Below are 19,390 nucleotides of genomic sequence, written 5' to 3'. Positions count from 1 at the left end.
CAGTCGCAGCGCAAACATACCGCAATTTGCATTTTCGTTGCGACAATTCGCAAAGTATACATTTAGAGTATACAAGAGAAAATATGTTATTGAAAAGAGCCGTAATATACTAATTTAAATATGTGTTGCGTCTTCTTAGCGAGCTCTCTAGCATATATTGAGAGTCATGTGACATTGTTCAAATAAATAGTGGGAGTTGAGTTGTGGTTTGCTGCAGCAGAGGGAGCCTGAAGGATAACGTCTATACATGCAAGGGTGCAAGAATCAAAATAACATTGTTTTTGTTAAATGTAAACGTCATCTGTACAATGCATTCTGTTCCGTCGTCATTTGACCTATTTTAATATGGATAGATATATAAAAAATGAAAGGCAGTTTAATCCCATCAGATTCTATAGTGGGACCCCAACCTTCACCCCCAAAAAGCTTTTCATTATCACACAGTAGCCCCTCGATAAACCTGACATGTTTGTCCGACATAAGGAGGTGTGAGGTTTAAAAACAATACATTAAAATCACACACATACATTTATAGTGCTCAATGTATTTCTTAACAAATTGATGCAATTTTAGGTGTTGCAATTGCTGGACGCTTTAGTTTTTATAATATTTGAGAATCCTCCGTCCCCTTTTTGTGAATTTATGCAGGAACACCCATAATTACATATTCATCTAAGGTTGAACCATAAAGAAAAACTGCTGCTGCAAAGCACTCCCTAAAAAGTCGATAAACACCATTGTGCATGTTTAGCACATTTCACCCTGGACTTCCGACTCATTTGCAAACTGGTTTGTGACTCTCTATTGCGACAGGCGCAACACTTCAGTACAGCTAACCCAGAGTGGCTTTGTGTTCCCTCAGCTTTAATGTCACCAGGTTGCATCCAGCACCACATTGTTCATTGAACCATATTTCCTTGTGTTTGCTCTCCTCACTTACCGACTGCAATGATTTCAACACCAGCGTTCTTCAGATTCTTAGCCGAAGCGTTGGCGTCATCCTGGGATTTACCGTCGGTGAGCAGAACCACAAACTGAGGGAGCCCTGGCCGTGCCCCCGACTCCACTGCCAGATTCTCTTCAAGGACGTGTGTCAGAGCAAGACCTACAACAGAGACAAGACGCAACACGTGTGTCAGAGCAAGACCTACAACAGAGACAAGACACACACCACGAAAATTATATATGTTACTTTTTTTAAATGTTAACACGTTACAGGTACCTTGCACATTTTCAAAAGTGCTTCACCAAGATATAGCCTTTAATTCTAATACTAGTGTACACATGGTTCTCAAGATGTAGCTTTTAATTCCATTACAGCTGGATAGATTGTTCTCAAGGTATAGCTGTTCCAATTCCTCTTGGTTCTACCAGGCACCATGCCTCACTGTAGTGGGTGTTATTTAATCTACTTTGGGTCCTATTCACAAAGCCTGAGCTTTCAATACAACAGATCAGGGGCTGCTCTTCCATGCTTCCATTCTAGTTGCCTGTCAAAGATATACAGAATGAGCTAGACAGGCTAGATCATCCAAAGGGCTCCTATAGCAGTACTAGCCAGCACTGCCTAGTGATCATCTATTTGATATGAGCATTTCCTATCGTATTACTAACGATACACAGCTGAGCACAAGATGAAGACGACACTTACTAATATAAAGAGATAGACACTGATTGAGCCTGGCAGACACCAGAACACAGATTGTATTAAATGAGAATCCTTCAGATGATTGCAAATATCATACAAATGTTCCTTGGTAAAACTAATGTAAATGTATTTTAAGCTTCTTTAATTACCACCATTTTTTATTATTTTATCATATTATTAATAAATAATGCCAAACATAAAATCTATATTAAAATCCCTTTTTACACAGCTGGTAATAAAAGGTAATAAAACCATAACATCTGATGTGGTAATGACAGAAAAGCACCTCATTTACAATAATGTAGTAAAACTGATTCAAGCAAGAGAGCGCCTCTTACTTGCACATAAGGAAAGAGTCTTCTGTTGCTTTTAAATGATCTGCCAAACGGTTCCAGGTGATGGTCATAATCTTGTCTCAGCTTGTGAATTGCAAACGGCATAGGAATTGTAGAGTACCCTATGCTGTTGAAAAATTGTTTTTACTTTTTTAATTTGCTACTGTATAATAATCAGGAAATATCAGTACTATAGGTGTAAGCTGTAGTTTTTCTATCTAGTTTAGGATGTCTAAATATTTTACTGCGTAAAATCAGAATGTCCAGTTATGTTCCCTCTTCACAGGTAGAGGTTGCTGTAGTGCGTTGAACTGAAGCAGTCCTTGACAATTTGACTTTGAAGCCGGTAGCGTCAGGGCCAATGTAAAGGCCTTGTCGGATCCTGAGTCAAGACCAACACTAGGCACAGTCAGGAACCTGCGTTCTCAGGTTACCTGTGAAGGTGTTGCCCCCCTTGTATCGGAAGGTTCGAACAGCCTGGAGAAGTTCAGCTTTGCTGGTGTGATTGTTGAGATTCCACTCTGTTCGGGGATCCCCACTGTACTGGGACAAAGCTACAGACAAGAAGGAGCAACATTTCAGAGCTAGACTGGGGTCTCATGCTGTAATACATACCGTACTGGAATAGCCCCACAAAACAAAAGGAGTTATTGGACAAAACAACCATTGCGAATAAAACAGGGTTTAAATGATGAGTCTTTCAGGGAACTCGGGGAAAAGGAAGTGCCATGAAGTATGTTCTCCAGTGTTATGTCTACTCTCCCATAGAGCCCGGCTTCCAATGTTTCTTCTCCAGGCCCTGCATATCATATAGTATGTAGTGTTCCTGTTCAATATGAAACCAGAATTCACAGAGCCGTGTAGAGGGTCTTCTTACCTATTCGTATTTTGTCCTGTGCAATACTGAATGACATGACCAGGTTTTCTAAAAACTCTCGAACCCGTTTGAAGTTTGTGCGACCAATGCTCCACGAGCCATCAATGAGAATAACAATATCTGCGGGAGCCGCTGTCTGGCACACGGAGGCTTTCCCTGCCAAATAAAAGAAGAAATACATTGAAAAAGCATGTTAGCGTTGCCCTGTAGCACATGTTTCTGCTGCCCTGAGGAGTCTTTTCAGAAGCCAATGTTGCTGGAATAGTTAGCAATTATCCAATTCTGATCTTTCAGTTTTGTATTTTTAATATAGAATTTTGTTCTCAATAAAAAAACTTTTTTCCCCTTAACTGTGTGGAGTATGCTATGTAGATATGTGGAAAAAAATCCTCATTTAAATGCAAACTCTGAGGTACTGACTTAACAAAAAAGTGTAGACTTGTATACATATATGCACTGCTGTTTGTCATTACTCTGAGTTTCCATCACTATCAAGACAAGCTTCTCTTTCTTATAGAATAGTTTCCTAGCAGGTGGGTTTTTGTGTGGAATTCCTTAATAAAAGGTGATCTCAATGCACAGGAATGCTGAATAAAACAGAGCAAGGTTCCCTAAGAAAACAACAAGATGGAAACAGAGTGCAATTCCTCTCTGAGCCCCTGCCTGCTCCTGCTTCACCCTGTGAGGGTAGCGTCTTGCTTGCGTTCTCCTTGCTTTCGCTCTCCGTTTTGCCTTCCTTTTTCTCCACGTTCGTCAGAACTTCGGTGCCCTTTCGGTTTTTCTTTCTGCCTTTTGAACTTTTTCTAGCAGTTTCATTTCTTGGAGCCTTAGCTGGAGACAATTAAAACAATTAAAAAGTCTAAAAAAAAAAAAAAAAACTTTTTTATCAACATTATCATGGGTTGTACTCAAAATCAGGAAGAATTACAGCGGAAGAGTACAGCCTCACATTGTACAGTCAGGTGGACTTTATTTCTTATACTGTAGTTGTAAGCATTTTAATGAATTTCTCTAGTTTCTCGTTTCTCAAAAATGATACAAATAAATGTGAACATGTTGCAGCATTTTCTTTAATCCAAATACATTTTTCTTCCTTGTCATTAATCAAAATAATCTCTGTTGATAACTTCTGAAATGTGTCTGTCATTTTGATCTGCTGGTTTTGCTGGTTGGTTTGAACAGCTGTTCTAAGGTGAAGTAGGTGAAGACGTCTGTGTTTAATAACTACAGGGGACACAGCACAGTCTTATCATTTACAGGGGTCTTAACTATAAAGGCATAAAACTCTTGCAACTTATACAGATAGAAATGTTTAATACTAATTATAAACACATTGCTGTAACTTTAAAGGTCCTTAGGTTATCAATAAATAAGAGCATTATAGAGTACAATGGTTTACCCTCTATTTGTCACGATCAATAAGCCATAATAAATCAGTGACTTCTGCCAGACTCAGTCAACATGCATGGAGCTCTGTGCACTGCACTGCCAGTCTCAGTCAACGTGCATGGAGCTGTGCGCACTGCACTGCCAGCCTCAGTCAACATGCATGGAGCTCTGCGCACTGCACTGCCAGACTCAATCAACATGCATGGAGCTCTGCACACTGCACTGCCAGCCTCAGTCAACGTGCATGAAGCAAACTCAAGTCAACAGTTTGAATAATGGCTCCTTGAAGTTGGGGGGAAGCGTCAAAATAATAAATAATTTACAGGAGTTCTAGCTCAGTGTCTCTACCTGCTAGGAAACAAAAAAACATTCAGAAAAGCATTGATTGATCCTGAATGGCAATGTAGCAGTGCACGCCAATGACAATGTTCTGTACTGAGGGGCAATGATAACACTAGGGCAGCTGCAATAGCATGAGCCATTCACAGTACTACAGTGTGCACATGTACGATATACCATTGCAAGTCCCTGTTAAAATGTCATTTGAAACTTCTTTGCTCATTAAAGTACACAGAGCTAACAAAATATCTCCAGTAGGTTTGATCTAATTGTACTACCTTCACTTCGTAGATCTCACACGTTGTCCTATACGAAAGATGCACACATTATGTTAAACGTGCATTTGATATGGTATTTTTTCATAGTATTTGTAAACAGTAAAATGTCTCTTGCTGCACTTCCCACTGCAGGAACACACCTGACAAAAGTAAGTCCTAGTAAAAACCATTCAGAAAATAACATTTTTTTAGACAAACATTTATTTTATATATTTTTCAGAAATTAAAAAAAAAAGATGAAACAAATGTTTCTCCATTTATTTCCTTTAACTCTCAGAAGCAAGACACATTGACACACATTTGAGTACCAATCATATCTCTTCCTAGGCGACCTTACGTTGTTAACCAGAAGTGTTGCATTGAAGTACAGTAGTGTTTAAAGGTTTGGAAACAACAAATGATTTACAACAAGACCAAGGGTGAGGATTGTATTGCCCATTTTTTTTTTCTCTCCAAGCCTTTACTAACTAAACTTTTTAGTATCCCTGAACAGCTAATCATCTCCTCTTTAGAAATATGCTGAATATTTTAATAAACAAAACATCTCACAAGTAGCATGGTCCTCTCCCTTTTATAGATAAGCAGCACCACTGGGGACGAGAGGTTTGTTGCCGGATAACTTCACTCAGACTACTTGCTCAATAGATATCTTGGTATCCCTGAATAGAGAATTGTCTCCTCTAAAAATATGCTAAGAATCCCAAGTCATGCTATAAATCATTTGTCGTTTCCAAACGTTTTAACGCAAATGCAAGGAGCGTTTGATTAGTGTTCTTGCCCTTTAACATAAGAAATGAAATCCCTGAATGAATGTGATTAAGCCTGCCTCTGGCTGTGATATGTTGCGCTGCAGTACGTGAAAGACAGCAGGACCAGTACCTGGTTTGTGGGCGTCTTCGTACAGCACTGGGCTTGCAGACTCCACTGCCTCCGTTCTGTTCTCCACGGTTGAATCTCGCAAGTCTGTTTTTCTTCTTTCATTTTTTTTTTCGCTTCTGTTTTTTGATTCTTCCCTCAAGTTGTCAACTGCAAGAAGTCATAAAGACACTTTGATGAATCTAGCCTATGTGATCCAGTGCTAGAGTACTGGTGTTTACTAATATAAAGACACTTTGATGAATCTAGCCTATGAGATACAGTACTAGAGTACTGGTGTTTACTAATATAAAGACACTGATGAATCTAATCTATGAGATACAGTACTAGAGTACTGGTGTTTACTAATATAAAGACATTTTGATGAATCTAGCCTATGAGATACAGTACTAGAGTACTGGTGTTTACTAATATAAAGGTACGCTGATGAATCTAGCCTATGTGATGCAGCAACTAGAACAGCCTCTGAACTGAACAAAGATTTCAATATTGTAGTAATTGAATGATTGCAAACAGCATGTAACAGGTAAGTAAAAAACTAAGTGTCATGTTTTGTCTGGGTATGTAAGTAAAGCATGTATACAGTTACCTAAAATAAGAGAGGGTGGGGTTTGTTTTGTAATTTAACATTGTCCTGTTATTCTGAACCATTCTGTTTGCAGTGTACTTCAGAATCACTATTTATAAGAAGTATTTACTGACTGGATTCTACCTGAAAGAAGAGAGGGCTATAAAGTCTGCCCTTGCCTAGTTCTTATCCCTGTAGGGTATTTAGAGGAGGTGCCTGTCCACACATAAGTAAGAATGTCAGCTCCTCGTCAAATTGTGATGAAAATCGACACAGACTTTCTTTAGCAAGCTATAAAGAGTATCAGAATCTGTCTGTCTGTCTGAACTTGCACTACATCCACTATGTAGCACTCAGCAGTAGTATATGTGTGTGAGAGGTACTGTAAGTATATGGCTCTTGTGATAGTTCATCTATAACAAGTTTTCTGGTGTTTGAAATCATTCTGAGGTGTCCCGGATTCTGCTGCTCTCATACTGAGCTGCTTTCAGCTTGTCTGGAAGTAAATAGCCTTCCACATTCCACCCAAATCACATGGCAGGGTGGCTTTGCAACTGACAGCCTACTCTCTCTGTCTCTTGGAAACTAGAGTAGGTGGGGCTGACATGTGCTACACTGTCACATGACTTCGATGGAATGAGAAAAGGCTGCTTGGTCCCAGCAGTTAGGATTTTCCAGACAGACTCAAAGCCAGGTAAAGGCAGATTCAGAGAAAAACAGTAACTCAATATTGGAGCAAGAGAGACCAGTATGTCTGTCACACTAACATGTTTACATAATTGAATCATTTCTGATGAAACTTACTAAGGAGTCATTAAGTTATAGACAAATCCTCGACTGCTTTCACAAAAGAAATATTGATAATATTGATGCATTGATAAAGTGGGAGTACTCTTTTGATTTTAACTCAGCTGGGGAAAGACTACGTTCACCTATCATGTTCAATTGCTCACAGACGGAGGGGGGGATGGTTTGCCTATGATACTAAAGGAATCGTGGAACAGCATATTCAAGATAACTTCATGGGCTCACAAAAGGCATACCTGACGAGGGGATTTATAAAGGAGGGCACTTAAAAAGCAAAGTGTTGGTTTGTGGATTGTCTTTGAGAAATACACTGTAATTAAGGAGGAGCAGGCTGGAGCCTAACAGCTGGAGATAGCGGCTCAGTTCTGTGAGGGGCTTGCATTCCTCCTGTATACTGCTTCGTAAACAGATTGCACACATTTCTGACCCAATCTGTAGGATTCCTGGGTGATAGTTTACTACAGTCTTCTATGGTTCACTAGAAACCGTGCACTGTTGTCTTTGCAGTTTGTTTATATTACAGTTATTTTAGTAGCAGGCCAACAAGTTTTCTCCCTCCCTGAAGATTGTTGGCCACAACAACCCTAAACAGCCATTTTATTTATCAAAAATAAACCTAATCAGGATACTCTTGAGGTGCAAGAACTCATTTCGAGTGGGTCCCAGATAAATCAAACAAGCATTCAGTCATAACAAAAACCCACATCATACACGCTGCATAAGAAAAACACCTTGTGGTAACAACCTTAGCAATAATCAATAAGCAATAATCTATAACAGCAAACATGTAAACTGTATTTTAGCTCAGGGAAGCAAAACAACAATGTAAACTAAGGGCCTCCTTGAAAACATTTTACAAGAAACACCTACAGTATGAAGCTTATGAAGCTAATAAAGCACAGCGCAAGCATTGTAAAGCTGTGAGTTAAAAACATGGTAAACCATGGTAAGTATAATCATGTGAGGAGCATGGGAAAACAGCAAGATTATTGGGCAGATTCACTGTGGTAAACTTTAATAAGAATGAATTCAGCTTCTCACAATTAAAATGAGTTTGGTGGTCTCAACTGGTGGTCTTCAGACAATAATAGAAGATAAGGACACATTATAAACCACTGCACATTACGTTAGTGTCAGAGGGCCAGGACTGTATGGCAGGCTGGGGGTGTTCGGGTTAAGAGTTGAGGTGTGCTCTCTCACAATACAACAGTACAAATGGTACAAATATTTTGGATACTTACTAGTAAACTTTCGTTTGGCTAACAAACGCTCCTGTGTTCCATTTAACACAAAGATCTGAAGTGCATATTCTTGAGTAGAAATCAGGCCAGCTACAGTGGCTTTGGCTGTGTTGGTTTTCAGCATCATTTCGTGTTCAGTTTCAGCTTGAAATAAAAAAAGAAAACATTTTTTTTTAAATGTGAACATAAAAAAAGCCCACCTGTAATACACACTGCCCTGATCACAGCCTTGACACGACATGGCACAGACTTCACAAGGTGAAGGCATTGCGAGGGATATTAATCTAGTTGGTCAACCCTATTCATACAGAGAGGTAGGCAGAGTATTGTGATGAAGAATGTGTCATTCCAGTTCATCCCAAACATGCTCTACTGGATTGAGATGGCCATAGATGCTGCCTGTCTTCTGTACAGAGCTCTGGCTCAGTGTGGTCATGTACTATAGCATGCAAGTCCAGCACGGTTTGATGGGCTTGATCTGCAGCAATGCTTCAGTAAACTACAGCATTCATTCGGCTTTCCAGAGCAATCACGGGACCCAGGATAGACCTGGAGAACGTGCCCCACACCTGGGCAAAGCAAATTCAATCAGTCAGATCCTAATAAAGTGGCCAGGCAGTGTGTGTAATATCTCCCTGTTTTGATTCAGTTTCTGTTATGTTTGGCAAGGCAACACGTATGACAAATTTTGAGCAAGAGCTGAGCTGAGTGTTTGTGTTACAGTATCCTACACTGCACCGCATGCTTCACAGGGAAAAGCCAAGAGAAATGGCGATGGCCATTCTAGAGAACAGACTTATATGGTTGGTGGTTTTTTGGGGTCACGTACCCCCCCCCCAAACCTAGTCATGTCAAATCTGTGGCTCTATACCTCACTGTCAGTGTTATCCCAGGTCTTTCTAATTGTGTCTGATCCTTGGATAATCACAAATAAAAAGGTGCTCACATCTTTATCTAGAGTAGTTTCCAAATTAATAGAACACCTCAAGATTTTTCATTTTATATCCTTTATATACGTACCTGCACTAACACCTCTGGGCGTGAGAATTTCAATTATCAGTCAGTAATAGGTGATCTAGAAACAATAGGCACTCCTTTGTGAAAATGTTAGACCACTTTGTGCTTTAATTAGGCATCTTACACAACTTCTAAAAAGTCTAATGCATTTTATCATTGGTGGCTATGTGTTCCTTTTCTCTTACTATATTACATACATTGCACTTGTGGGCCTATTAAAGCCATCAAATAAATTAGACAATCACGAATTTGCCTATCTGGACAGTTTTTCAAGATTTTCAGTTACAGTGGTTTGATTTCAAATTAGCAACAAATCAGAACAAAATAAGCAATGGGGTGTTCTATTACATCTGCACACTGCTGTACATAGAAGAGATTGTTATTATCCATAATTATTAGACACCCAATATTGCTGAGTTTTGAAACTTGAAATGTAATAAATTCAGTGAAAAACGTTCAGACTAGAAGTCTGTTACTTTGTCTTTCTAAAGATAATGTTATTGTTTGGTTTTCATCTTTACTTACTTGATGCTATAAAAAGATACTTTATTTGTATTTTATTTGAAAAAGCGATTTTGAGGGCCTCAACGAGAAAGCTGGTCTCTGTTTGTTTTGTCGGTTCTCTCCCCCTGATAAACTCTGCTCAGGCTTGCTGAGAAAGACATTCTGGCACTCTGCCTATTGATTCTCATTCCGCAAGACCAAGACAGGCTTCATTAATCTGAACTGACACAATGGGAAAATAATTTCTGCAAAACCTTCATTCACCATGCCACAGGGTCAAACACATTCACTTTTAGCGTCCGCATCATGTAGTTTTCCCACGAGTAAAGAAGTGTACGGGGTCATTAGATCTTGTGGCGATAAGAAAATGTCCGCAGGCGTAGTAACTCAAAATGACCAGGTGCGGACACTTACGGTTTCCCTTGAAGTAAGGCGGAAGTCCGTTAAGTTCTTCGGACGATACATCAAATCTAAACCCGTTTTAAAAAAAGTCGGTCCTAGAACGATGACTTTTCTGAGGAATTGGACGTAAAGACTTGTCAAAATGAACAGTTTATTCATACTTATGAAAAAATTTTTTTTTTAAAAAAAAACAAACATTCAGGGTCCACTCTGCAACTGATATATATATATATATATATATATATATATATATATATATATATATATATATATATATATATATATATAAAGACTGACAAGGTTGAAATCCCTGCTTAAATACACAGAGGCACAGAGAGAGAGAAATGCATAACCACATTCCTGGCAGTACCTGACAAGGGCTTCACTTTCACTTTGTATCCCTGAATAGGTCCTTCAGCTTCTTTCCATTTCATTTGAAGTCTGTCTTCAGAAAGAACAGTCAGCTTTAACTTGCCTGTAACGGAAAAAATACATTTCTAAAGTCTCAATGGTCTTCATAAAAATGTTTCGAATACAGTGTGATGCGCAACAGAAAGTTCTCTCTGCCTGATCAGCGTAGAAATAAAGAAATGTACTTCTTGCTGATTTACCTGTGATGTGTGAATAAAAACACCTCGGAAATATAACATTCTTGCCTTTGATTCTACTCCAATCTCCTTGTCACTCCATGTGTCCTACGTTATCACTTAAGTATGAAATTGCTGTTTCAAAGTGTCTTTGGATTTGTAACAACCACATACAAATAACAAAATATGTGAAAAATGTTCAGCTTTACCTGTATCCTGTCAATTGAATTTCACTAGTGGAACAGCTGCTTAATGTGGATGAAGGGTTATTAACAACATATGGCAGGAAAGACAGCCCCTCCCACCAGGAGCAAGCACTGTCTTGTACCATCCTTGACTTTTCATTACAGCAGGAGCGTCGGGACAGAAACATGTGCTTGTGACACAATGATCTTCTCGTTGCGCCTCATTGCTCATATTGCTACTCAACCTTGAGCCATGAAAACACGAGTACTGAAAAGGCTATTTTTGTTTCTTGAAAAATGACATTTCTCGAACTGCAGTGCAGTAGTCAAGCAGCCCCCTTTCATGACAAGCTGTATTCAACTGACAAGGTTCCCATTACAGAATCCAGATCAGGGGTTTCATTTGCATAACAAAGTCATCAGCCATGTTCACAAAAGTGTGTGCTACATATTGGAAGTGTTTCTAACTTTGAAGAGCATCTGCTTATTTGATACAGGCCCTGATAGTTTCACATAGAATAACTTTATTGTGTTAAATGCCATAAAGCTGCCGGACGAACAGAGCCGCTCCTTAAAAGTTTTTAAAGGATGTGAATGGGTAAGTAGGTCTACTCTGTGAAAACCTTGTTTAGGAATGCACCGAACAAATATATCCATTATACTACAGTTACTATCCAGAAATACAGTTGCTGGCAAGATTCTCGAGTGCTGTAAAAGATCTTTGAAGTCAGTGCCTTATGTTCATCAATCATTAAGGGATTTCATCTTTAATCTCGCTAGTAAATTAAAAGTCATTTCCTTTAAATATAAAAACACTGAACCGGGAGCAAGCCAAGAGTTGACATCATTTGCCAATGAGATTTGTGGAAGTTGAATTGCACCAGATGAAAGGTCATTTAATGGCAGTTTGAGAAGCAGTGAGAGTGTCGATGCTCAGTATTTTTCAGTTGGAACTCAATCCCCCAGTTGTCTGGATCTCATTTGCATTTTTCCACTGCATTCCACTCCTACTGAAACAGAAGAGCGTCTTCTTGAGACAGAGCTTCCTGAGTGCCCCTCTCGTTTACAGTGTCACAGCAGCTGTGGGGCTTCCGCTCACACTTTGTTCATTGAAATATTAATAACTGTTTGTCAGTTACACAGGAAATACGAAAGGGGCAGAGGTTAGGCCAGGTCGAATGGCACAGCTTAAAACTCCCGCTCATTGGAACATCTGGGAAAATGAAAGAAGTGTTCGTATTTTTCTGATACGCGTTGTGTCTTTTCCTCAAACAGTGATATCCGTGTTGTCAATAACATACAGCTCAGTGCTGGCAAAAAATAAAAGGAAACTGGGTAAGCTTTGTCGGCCTGTTAGAACATGCTATTTAGTAATAAGAAGTAGCCAGCTTTTCATGTTTTTGTGTAATTACTCCATTGTGTAAAAGAAGCCGGATTTGCTTCACCACCACTGAAGTGCTATTTGCATGGCTCTACAGTGTGTGGATTTCTCATTTCCACTGGGGATGCAGTGCTGCAGGGGGGCAGGTTAATGGTTACACTGCGGTGCACCAGAGAGATGGTTGAGAGCTGCACTGAGGCCACAGGGGGGCTTCCAACTTCTACAGAGTCTCCAGGCTGCCTCCTGCAGCATCGAAAAAAAATATTTAAAAGCATTCCAATAATAGTACAGTAAAGCACTGATTTATTCAGAAACGTCTGTTTTTGAACAATGTGTGTGCACTCCAGTGCAATACACTGCCATTGCATTCCTCGTGTGTTTTTCTATGCTTCTTGACCATGCCAGCACTTGCTTTTCTGAAACAGATTAGACGTCTTGTTGCCTTTCATTCTGAACTGTACAAACCTGAGCTGTCCTGAACTTACCCTGCAGTGCTCAAGTTCAGACTAAAGAAAGCTGAGCTGACTTGTTTTTTAACTAAAACCAACAAGTGATAGAAATGTGAATAACATGTGCAGTACAGGCAACACAAGAAAAGACGTTCCAATACCCAATTGTAGAGGACTGTCCAAGTGTGCTGTGACTCTGAGAAGACTGTAGAGTGCTACATTAAATTCAAGGTATAGTAGAAGTATGAACACCATACTTATCAACTGACTGGTCTACCAGTACGCCCCACTTTTAGCTGGAAGTATGCAATATCTCAACCATGCGTGCAATGCAACCAGACAGGCACACCTATAACTAACAGTGTGCTGGTCGTGATGGCAAAATGACCAGACCAGGCAAAGGTGAATGACCCTGGAGTTATCTGGCCTTTAATCTGTGATCCAGAAGTTGATCAATGAGTCCAAGGTTAGGGTTTACAATTGTCTTGTGTCATTTGAAGAATGCTGATGTAACTTAGATTTTGGACCTACCTGGAAACCAGTTGTAGAGCATTCCAAGAACACCCCAGACTGTCAAGAAGACTAAAGTGAGGGATACCCTACTTCAGCCAACCAGCTGTATTATATAGGGTACAGTTCTGGCATTCTGGGCAAACAGTGTTTCAAATTGAGCTGATTAGTTCTATGTACCTCACCCTAGACATGCTGTTAAAAATAATTAATTCAAAAGTGAAAAGGTGAAGCTGGAATTTTTTTTAGTTTAAAAAAAAAAAAAAAAAAAAAAAAAAAAAGGTTTTTGTGACTGTCACGTCTGTTAAATTACTCTGTGCAGACCTAAGGAAAAAAAGAATAATGATGCTAAACTGGCTAAAACAGTCAAATACAAAAGTGTTGAAAGAAAATGCATGGTTGGTCGAAGCCCCACGCCCTAGTGAAACTGGAAAAGAAGCAACAAATACCTGGAAGCTGCTTTAAATGAAATGCTTCTGTGAGCAGGTCGGCTCTTTTTTGAAGGTAGCTTCATTTATTGTGCATGGATTGGAATTAGTTTAGTTTGTAAGATTACTTTGTTGCTGCATTCTATCAGCATGTTGACTGAGTTCAAGCGTAAGGACCTTACCCATAGAGTCTGATGTATTACAGTAACGGGCTGTAATAAACCAGCATACGAAACTTTGCAAATGTTTTTGGGGGGCTGACGGTGGTCCTGAGTTCATCTTTTGCTGACATAAATCCAGATGGCATTTTAAAAAGTGTTTCCTCATCAGAAACGATTTAATCTCAGTCAACTTGAAGCCAACATGTTGGTTAATAATTGCAATTTTGAAAACCATCAACTACTAAGAAGTGATCTGCCACTCACAACTGACCGCGACGACAACTGGGGGTACCAGGAAAATAATAAATACAAATGTAATGTGCCTTAATATATTGTTTGCTTTATTCTTTCTACATTGTGTCTAAATGTATAATACATTGATATAAGTGATGCAATCACACTGTATTGAGCTTATTTACAGTTTGTAATAATGGGATGTCTCGTTCCTTTGGCTGCACAAATACAGCTCGGTTTCTAACTTTCATTCCAGTTTTACTGAAAACCGACTGGATATCAGAAGCAGCTGAAAGAGTGAAAAAATATATAAATAAATTACAACCAACTTGCATCCTTAAATAAGTTTGGATAAAATAGTCCATTGACAGCACAGCCTGTATCAGAGTCAAATTTGATTCCTAATAAAATACTTTCTGAAATGTCTATTTGTTTTCATCATTGTAGCATATGAATTAAATGCTGTACAACAAAGAATTTAAAAAACAAAGCGTGACGGGGAAGCCATGCAGCTGGTTCTTTGGTTGCATGTGTGTCGTTCTACAGCTCGAGGTTACTGCAAAGCCACAACCACACAGACAGGCGCTGAGAGAAAGATTGCTGGGTTGTGTTTCATGTTGTGTTGCAGACTCCTGTCAACCCGGGTGTTAAGCTACAAAGCCAGCACTAACCCTGGGAGCATCTACCCCTGCACACGAGCACAACCCAGGAGAGCGGCTGCCTCACAGGAGAACTACTGCACAAAACCCTTCCACTCCAAGACGGTGCTCGTGAAGGCATTGCCCAGCCGAGGCCATGTGAAGAGGCAGAAGGATGCCGCAACTCCACAAGTAGGTTAGTTTAGGGAAGCTTGATCCCAAACAGTGTAGAGAGAATTTGTGTAGTGTAGGTTCCTGGAGCGGGATGTTCCTTTTAGTGGGATTAGCGCGTGTCATTTGTGTGGCAGACTTTTATTTTTAGCTTAGTTTGGTTTAGTTTTCTTTATTAAATGTGACACTAGTGCTACCACTGCTGGAACCCTAGTGTCAGCACTTGCATTAATAAATCTGTCTGCCTGTGTAGTGTGTCAACACCCAATGCTCTGTGTCTGCCTCAGTATTGTTCAGTGACGACCCACACAGGTTACAGTGCCCCATTAGAGTCCCCAAGATCCCTTATAAAAGATAAACATACTTTTTTTCAAAATCACTTTGTAGTGTGGTTGACAGAGAAATATCAGTGTATTATTACATATTAATTACCTTGGCATTTGACTTCACTTGTGAGGTAAGCAACAGCTGTCAAGCAGGTGACCAGGATGTAACTGCTGGCAGCCATATTGAATAATAGAGACTGAAGACCTGCACAGAAAAGAGCATTGCATTTATTAAAACAGAAGAGGCAACTGGAAGCCCTCTCATTAAAGAGCAAATATCAAAGGAAGAAGAGGGGTTTTTATAATGCTAACACGTGTATTTTTAAGGATCGTGTGCCTTCTTGTACACAGTGAGCCATCATAATATACTGTAACTGCAAACAGGTGTCAGGTAACGACAAACTTTGTATCTTGTCATTACTGTTTGTGTTAAATATATACATTAGGAGCCCTGCTCACACTGCTTTATAGTCCCTCAAATATTTGGGCAGAAAAGTACAGAATTCCACACACGCACAGTAAAGGAGTATCTGGTAATGTATGTAGGTAGGCGTTTTGAAAGTGGTTGTAGTGGCAGCTAACAAAATAACCATAAAATCACCTTGTTTTAAAGGTCTCAGAAGCACACCGCAAGCCGTGATACTTTCACATGGTTTTGAGGTCTCGTCCTTGTTTTATTTCAACCGGACAGTGAAATGTTTAGCAAGTGTATGTTAAATATAGCGGTCAACTGTAGGGTTTATACAGTAGGATGTGTACAAGGTTATTTATTCAATTGTATTAAAAGTCCTTTCATATGTTGTACAAGTCATTGCGTTCACAGTAATTGGAATGCGCATCACAAAAATAACAGCACTGGAAAGGACGCGCCTCATGGTAGCTTTTCCGATTGGTTACAAACATTTCTGTGTTAAAGTTTAAACAACTGAGCGTGTTTAATACTCAAGTTTAAAGATTTAGGAAATTAAACAGAATCTAACATTCCTAACAGCAATATAAATACAAGCAATTAAGCCATCTCAAATAAACCAAATTGTTTTAGCTAGTATCTTCATCAATGTTTTCCAAAAGAAGACTTAGCAGACGTTATTCTCCAAAAAAAGATGTTCTCTGTTACACTATTGAAATATTGAATATGTATAACTATATATAAGCTACACAATAGTGTGCACATTTATTAGAACACTCCATTGCTTCTGTAGTTTTCAAACACCTGTCACTAAAAATCTTGTAAAATTGTCAAAATAGGCACATTAGTGATTGTCTAATTTAATGGATAACTTTATAGACCATTCAGTTAATGTAAAATACTAAGAGAAAATGAAGACAGCCATAAATGGTAAAATGCGGAGATTTTTTAGAAGATGCCTAATTAAAGCATAAAGTGGTCTTACATTTTTATAAAATTAGCCTGTTGTTTCTCTATCACTGGTTACTGAACATTGAAATTCTCACACCCGGAGGCTTTCATGCAGGTAGGTATGTAAAGGATGTAAATGACAAATCTTGAGGTGTTCTAATACATTTACACACGACTGTATTTGAAATGAAATTACTTCTCTCACACCTGCACTTGTGAGATGTGCTGCACAGCGAATGGAAGTGCCCTACAAGCAAGCTTCATGGAATTAGTGTACCTGCTAGAACCTTCCATCAGTGACGATTAATAGTGTTCCTTTCCTGTGTCTCCACTTTGCTTCTTTCCTGCTGTTCTGGGGAATGGAATGTATTTAAAGAAGGGAGGGACTGTGAGCAGCTGTGTTTCTGCTTGCCTGAACTCTCTCCAGACGACAGGCACCTTCTTGGAAGAATGCCATGTTGAGGCTAGTGTGGGTCTATTTTCCAATCATCTGCGTTAGTTCTCTTACAAAATGCAGGGGGGAGGAGATGACAGGTGGCACAGTGGGTTAATTCACAGCCATGCTTTTTATCACTACAGGCCCTGGGTTCAAATCTGGCAATGCCCGCAGGTGAATGAGTTCAGGTGGTCATAATCATTTTACTCCTCCACTGAATTTTCTTTGGTTTTGGTTTAACTTTAATTCTACATTTAAACATTTAATTTGTATTTTTTATGTGCTTTAAACTGCAGCCCTTCACTCAAGACACAGACTCACATCTCTAGGAGGCTGCGTTTTCTAGTGGTTAAAGAAACTTGTAACCAGGCGGTCTCCAGTTCAAATCCCAGCTCAGCCAAACTCACTGTGTGACCCTAAGCAAGTCACTTAACCTCCTTGTGCTCTGTCTTTTGGGTGAGATGTTGTTGTAAGTGACTCTGCAGCAGATGTGCAGTTCACTCACCCTAGTCTGTGCTATATAAAGATTATTATTATCAGAGCATCCAGGCCTTATCGTTCATTCCCGAGGTTTCTAATGATCATTTTAGTACAGTCTGACCGTCTCTGATCGGGATTGAGGGTTGGTCGGTCAGGCGCTCTCTCTCTCTCTCTCTCTCTCTCTCTTTCTCTCTCTCTCTCCCTCTCCCTCTCTCTCCCTCTCTCTAAAACAGAGCCTACAGTAATAGGCACCAAAATACAGAAGCAACTTCTAATCCCTCATGTTATTTGTTAATTTAAATTCAAGGCATCAGGCAATATTAGGAGTGTGCCTTTCTATCATTGGGAGCATTAGTGTAGCTGAATGCAGCATCCATTCTTTTTGTGGCATTGAAGCAGGACGATGTGTTAGTTTATCAGACTCTTGTACTCCTGCGACTGGATGACAATGGGAGGAATGTTTTATCTGAAATGTTCATTACTAAATTGTTTAAAGTTGTATGAAATTGACCAGTAGTAGAGAATGAATGGCATAGTGGAGGTTTAAGAGGAAATCCAGTCTTCAGTAATCTTCTCTCCAGCACATCTGCTCTGCCCTCACAATCCTGCTTCTCTCCAGCACTCTGCTCTGCCCCTCACAACCCTGCTTCTCTCCAGCACATCTGTTCTGCCCCTCACAATCCTGCTTGTGATACTGTGCACAACTGGCACATATTATAATGGGGCCACATGACACAAAACGAGCTATTCTATTCCTCATGGAAGCCCTCTTCGAGATGAAAGGTACCCATATCAACAGTTAACAGTTTCAGACCGCACACTGCGCTGTACCGCTTTAAAAACAGAAGTTAATGTGAAAAGGCAAAGCAAGTAAAGAAACGCTATAAAACAAAATTTGAACGGATGTGCAACTGAACACTGACAGGTCTCGCTTTGCATAATACGCTTCTGACCTGTTGTCCTGTAAAATGCTTTAGGCAGCCCTCCATCTTTAGTACAGTACTATACATTTTTTGCTCAAGAGAGCCAACTTCTCAACGTTTCATTATGTTTACCTTTGTCAAGGGAAAACGTGTTTGCAAACAAACAGTAGATGTACTTATAGGCTTTCGATGCCACGGTAACAACACTCACCTATTTGTATTTAAATCTATTAATGTGCTTGTGATGTCATTTACTACATAGTTAATGACAGAACGATCTACTATTCTTTTCTATTTAAACCATCAGGCATCCTGGTATTGAATAAATGTATCCATGTATTTTCTTTTATTCATTTCTTTGTACATTATATAATTTTATTTCTTCTAAAACTACAAATTGTAGGTCTGTCATGTTATGTTCATTTTTTGTAAAGTTTTGAACTATTGGTTCACATACTTTTTTCTATTTTATTTGATTGTATTATATAAGTGATTCTGCATTATTTTACATATTGTATATTTTATGTGTATTTTTCCGTTATAGGGGAAGTAACATTAAAATGTTACACTGAAGATTTGATTGACTGAACTAATTTTACCAACAGGCCCTTTGCTTGTAATTTCTCCGAGCTGACCATCTCGACAGCTCTCCACACACCTCTTCCCTGACAGACTGTATTCTACTCTACAAACCTCAACCACATTTCAAGAAACCGTCTGATGATTTGCTCGTTGTTCTTTGGTATTACAGTACTAAATATAGCCTTTATTTGAGCAAGGTATGTCACTTTCTATTGAAAGAACGGGCTTTGGATGGCTGCAATTTAATAAAATGATTGG

General features: G+C 39.3%; 1 protein-coding gene across 1 annotated transcript in view; it reads right to left on the bottom strand.

The window, feature by feature from the left end:
• The window catches only part of LOC121319211 (collagen alpha-1(XIV) chain), a 61,481-nt gene that overhangs the window by 41,193 nt on the left and 898 nt on the right, over nt 1-19,390 (bottom strand). The window contains exons 2-9 of the mRNA XM_041256412.1: nt 15,458-15,556; nt 10,652-10,756; nt 8,359-8,502; nt 5,746-5,892; nt 3,524-3,691; nt 2,861-3,016; nt 2,418-2,537; nt 941-1,105 (exon numbers count right to left, since the gene is read on the bottom strand). Of these exons, the coding sequence (XP_041112346.1) occupies nt 941-1,105; nt 2,418-2,537; nt 2,861-3,016; nt 3,524-3,691; nt 5,746-5,892; nt 8,359-8,502; nt 10,652-10,756; nt 15,458-15,533 (1,081 nt within the window). The 5' untranslated portion in view covers nt 15,534-15,556. The remainder of the gene's footprint in view (nt 1-940; nt 1,106-2,417; nt 2,538-2,860; nt 3,017-3,523; nt 3,692-5,745; nt 5,893-8,358; nt 8,503-10,651; nt 10,757-15,457; nt 15,557-19,390) is intronic.

This window comes from Polyodon spathula, chromosome 8, assembly GCF_017654505.1.
Source record: "Polyodon spathula isolate WHYD16114869_AA chromosome 8, ASM1765450v1, whole genome shotgun sequence".
In the NCBI taxonomy this organism is placed as follows: domain Eukaryota; kingdom Metazoa; phylum Chordata; class Actinopteri; order Acipenseriformes; family Polyodontidae; genus Polyodon; species Polyodon spathula.
The sequence above is the reverse complement of the archived record's forward strand: the minus strand, read 5'-3'. Positions and strand labels throughout refer to the sequence as shown.